At 39.1% G+C, this 4073-nt stretch overlaps 1 protein-coding gene across 2 annotated transcripts; it reads left to right on the forward strand.

Annotated features, from left to right (window-relative positions):
* The first annotated feature begins 355 nt into the window (after positions 1 to 355).
* LOC6626230 (uncharacterized) lies at positions 356 to 2299 on the forward strand. Of its 2 annotated transcripts, XM_015173978.3 has the most exons (5): positions 358 to 401; positions 476 to 515; positions 578 to 1160; positions 1236 to 1385; positions 1905 to 2299. In XM_015173978.3, exons 2-5 carry the CDS (start codon positions 479 to 481, stop codon positions 2233 to 2235), a joined length of 1101 nt encoding a protein of 366 aa, XP_015029464.1. In that variant the 5' UTR covers positions 358 to 401; positions 476 to 478; the 3' UTR covers positions 2236 to 2299. The 2 variants fall into 2 exon arrangements, with proteins under 2 accessions (XP_002049383.1, XP_015029464.1); XM_002049347.4 differs by having other exon boundaries at positions 356 to 515.
* Positions 2300 to 4073: the final 1774 nt, after the last annotated feature.

Below are 4073 nucleotides of genomic sequence, written 5' to 3' on the forward strand. Positions count from 1 at the left end.
TCCTAAAGGAACTGCATTGGAACTCTCTGGAAGTATCCAAATATTATCTATCTTTCTAGTACCTCAAGAGTATCTCTATGACAACTGTATGGAAACTTATAAGTAACTCCATGGGAAACTATTAAATTCTACTATGAATAGATATTGGAAATCTATTAAAGAAACCTCATAGAGAACATCTATCTAGGCATCATATCCAAGATATTTTTATTAAGCTCTGTGAACTCTGAGAGTTTTTCCCATTCTGTATTAGCTTATTTTCGTATTTGTCGTTACCTAGCAGCACATCAAGTTGGCCAAGTAACCAAATTGTTATTCTAACAGCCTGTCCAAATAAACATTGTTCAGTACTCAAAACGAAATACAGACAGACAGTGCCCAAGTTAGAATACAGATACAAAGTAAATATACTATAGATAAAAGAACTATAAATCTATCTGTATATATATATATATAAATGTATGTATATAAATAGGGCATGGACATGCAACAAGTGGAGGCATCTGTAGCAGAAGGTGAGCCTAACATTTGGTCTATGGTTTTTCTCTTTTTGACTGAGGGCTACAATTCCACGCAGATTTCGCGCGTATTCGTGAAACACAAATCGATAATGTTATACGACTGCTAGAGAAGTCTATTGAGCGTCTCAAAATATCGATCATATTGCCCCGAATGGCCGATGATTTGAATGAAGTGGAGCCTGTGCTGCGTAACACCGCTTACGAGCCGGCCATAAATCTGTTAAGGAGACTGAAGGGCTTAGATGTCGTCAAAACACAGATGTTAAATATCGAAGTCTTGCACATCATTGACTATTTTCAATCCAACTATCAGATGTACGAAATGTTTCCAAGGTATCTCAACAATATATCGGAATATGATAAGACACTGTTAGTTTCCTTCGAAACGATCCTGGCCGTGGCCAAGCGTCATCTGTGGCGCACATCCAAGGCTGAGATAATCATGGAGCGTCAGCTGCATGTCATATACCAGGAGAGAGAAGCGACATTGAAACGCATTGAGTATTACAAGAAAAAGTTAGGATCAAAGAAAGCGCTCCTGCGCTGGAAATGGGCAACCCAATTCCTGATATTAGAAAAACAAGAGGCTGACCTGGCCAACAGAAAGTGGAAGAACAATGTGCGCATCCAGAACGAAATGTGAGTTCATTGAAGGCATCCGAGAAACTGAGAAACTATCGTTTTTATTTTCCACGGTTCTTTCACGCTTTACAGTGAGAAACGTACTCAGACTCTGCGCAAGCATCACGAGGTAAGCGTGCAAAAGCAAAACGAATTGGCGGAGGAGTTGGAAAAGGCGCAGGCCGAATACGAAAAGTTGATCACGAAGAATGCGGAAAACGAAAAAGATTTGCGCGATGAAAAGTAAGTTAAATAGACACAGAGATGGATTACTTGACACATAGAAAACGAAAGCAGGCTTATTGTGCTCTTAACTTATCTAAATAAGAACCTAGATGAATTACTCGATACATAGGAGAAAAAGGTTTATGCTCTTCTTAACTTATCTAAATCAGGAACTAGATCAAGTACACAAATCTTCGATGAACTTCTTAACTTATCTAAATAGGAACCTGGATGAATTACTTGGCACATAAAATGGAAACGTAGGCCTTTTTCTATCTTAACTTATCTAAAAAAGGAACTAGATGAATTACTCGATACATAGTAGGAGAAAGGGTCTTAACTTATCTAAATCAGGAACTAGATCAAGTACACAAAACTTCGATGAACTTCTTAACTTATCTAAATAAGAGTCTACTTGACTCATGGAAAGAAAACAATTCCAACACAATATTCCTCAACAGCAAACAAATAACTGAAATTTAAGTGAAAGAAAGAAACTTTAGCTAGATCTAATATAGCTTTATTTACCCGGAACAGAAACAAACTGGTGATACAGCTTGAGAACGCTCTGCACAGGTACGATTCGAATGTTGGGGAAAAGCTGCGCGAGAATCTCCAATTGGAGGATATGTATAAAGCGGCCAAAAAAGAATTGGATAATTTTATGGTATACTATCGCAAAGAAGAGGCCGTCTACAACAAGATTGTTGTCCAATACGAACAGGAGGAACAGCGCAAGCACCAACAGAACATTCTGGTCTTCATGATGAATCGGGCTGCACGCAAGATTCAAACATATTGGCAGGAATGGCGCCGAGCCAAGCAGAAGAAAGCTCGCAAGGCCGCCAAGAAAGCGAAAAAGAAGTGAACGGAGCACATAAATGACATATGTACATGTTTCTTTCTCTCTATGTAAGGTTAGGTTGAAAGAATAGCTGAAATTAATTTGAATTGAATTAATTTGGTGTACTACAAAAAAATTGATTTAATTTAAGATTAATTTCTTTGAATTAAGGCCAAATTTTTAAACAATTTAATTCGCATATTTTTGCAATGGAACCTCCATATGATCCAAATTTTTGAAGTACTTCTTTAGGACTTTGCCATCTTCTTGACACATTCTTCACATTCTGTATTAAACGCTTTTTGCACAGGGCCAAAACGTTGGGGAAATCACCTTTTAGTAGCTCTATTAAAATGCCATCATCCCCGGCGTAATTGCAGCAATTTATTCTGCTGACAATTAGCGAACTCACACTGAGTATTTTCCGGCTGTTTTATGGCTAGATGTGCCGCGCTAATTAGCTTTTATTTTCCTCACATACAAATGAACTAAAAGTGAGCAATAAAATGCCTTAGAACAAGTTGGATTCTAGCTTTAAAACCTTTTAAACTTCACAGAAGTTCTTTCAGATAATAGATATAATATTGCAGAATATATATTGAATTTTTGCAATATATATATCTATATATCTATCTATATCTATCTCTTAAATCCATTTAAATTTAAAGCTTTTAAACTGCATATAAGTATAATTTCACATAACCGAGTTCTACGAATTTATGAAATTATAAAAGATTAAACAGCATAACCTCAAAATAAAAAAAGAAAAGGGAAAAATAAGAAAAACCTGTGTAAACGAAGAGCCAAACAAATGAATTTTCAGCAATTTTGAACGCATTGCGACGAAAGCTTTGACAAGTCGCAGATGGAAGGAGAAAATGGTTTTTGGGGTTTGGGCCAGGTCGCTAGCTGTGGCTTCTGTGGGGCTTCGCTGGCTTGCAAAATGTTTACCCAACACACACACACACACACACACACACACACATACACACACACACTGCATGACGGACGTAGAGCGAAAGACGTCCCAAGCCGAATTTCATGGCGAAAAATGGCGCATTGCTGTCGTCGCCGTCGCCGTCGACGTCGCCATCGCCAGTGACGACGTCAGCGCCGCAGTCGCAGTCGCAGTTGGGCCAATGTTGCTGCATTGTTACTTCATCGTACCCTCCCGCTGCCTCTTGTCTAATTTACAGAGGTTAACATACTTAACTTGTTGGCATGCGTTGAATTGGACGACATTGCGCCAAAGGAAAGAAAAACACATTGCGACAATTCGCTGCGGCAAAAAAAAAAAAAAAAAAACGGCAAAGGCAAAAAGAGCACGGCCGAAGAGCATGATGTGGAAACTGACCAACAGAAGGGCTCTAAAATTGAATGGGCAATATCATAAAATGCATGCGTGAGTATGTGTGTGCCTAAGCTTGTGTGTGTGTTTTATGTTAATCTAAATGTGGCTAGGCTCAGCGTATTGGCTACAAGGACAACCCCGCATAATTGCCAAAGGTCAAGCTCGATATTTAGTTCGTTTAATCTCATAAATATTATTAACAAATGCAATTAGCTGTCACATAATTTGTCGCCCAAAGGCGCCGGCGCGACTGTTGCCAATTCGTCCTCAACATTTCTTCACACTTTGACTCTTCTTTATCGCGTTTAACGCAAAGCAGCGAACATGACAAAAACGAGAAAACGCAATGGAGAGCGCAGCTAACCGATTCGCTCTACAACCGTTTCGCTCAAGTGCTTGCTTGCAGCAGCGAGCGTAAATTAACAGCAGTTATGTCGATTAACAGCAGCGTTGAGCATAACAGCCTGGCTAGCAGCTCACTTGAGCAGTGCCGAATGCGAGTGCAGCTCAT

This window comes from Drosophila virilis, chromosome 5, assembly GCF_030788295.1.
Source record: "Drosophila virilis strain 15010-1051.87 chromosome 5, Dvir_AGI_RSII-ME, whole genome shotgun sequence".
Lineage (NCBI taxonomy): Eukaryota > Metazoa > Arthropoda > Insecta > Diptera > Drosophilidae > Drosophila > Drosophila virilis.

What these genes read in the sequence shown, in the direction of transcription:
- LOC6626230 (XM_002049347.4), top strand. Translation starts at nt 479, where the DNA reads ATGGACATGCAACAAGTGGAGGCATCTGTAGCAGAAG. An exon ending in GTGCGCATCCAGAACGAAAT is followed by an intron (nt 1,161 to 1,235) that starts GTGAGTTCATTG and finishes CACGCTTTACAG; the next exon opens with TGAGAAACGTACTCAGACTC. An exon ending in AAAGATTTGCGCGATGAAAA is followed by an intron (nt 1,386 to 1,904) that starts GTAAGTTAAATA and finishes TACCCGGAACAG; the next exon opens with AAACAAACTGGTGATACAGC.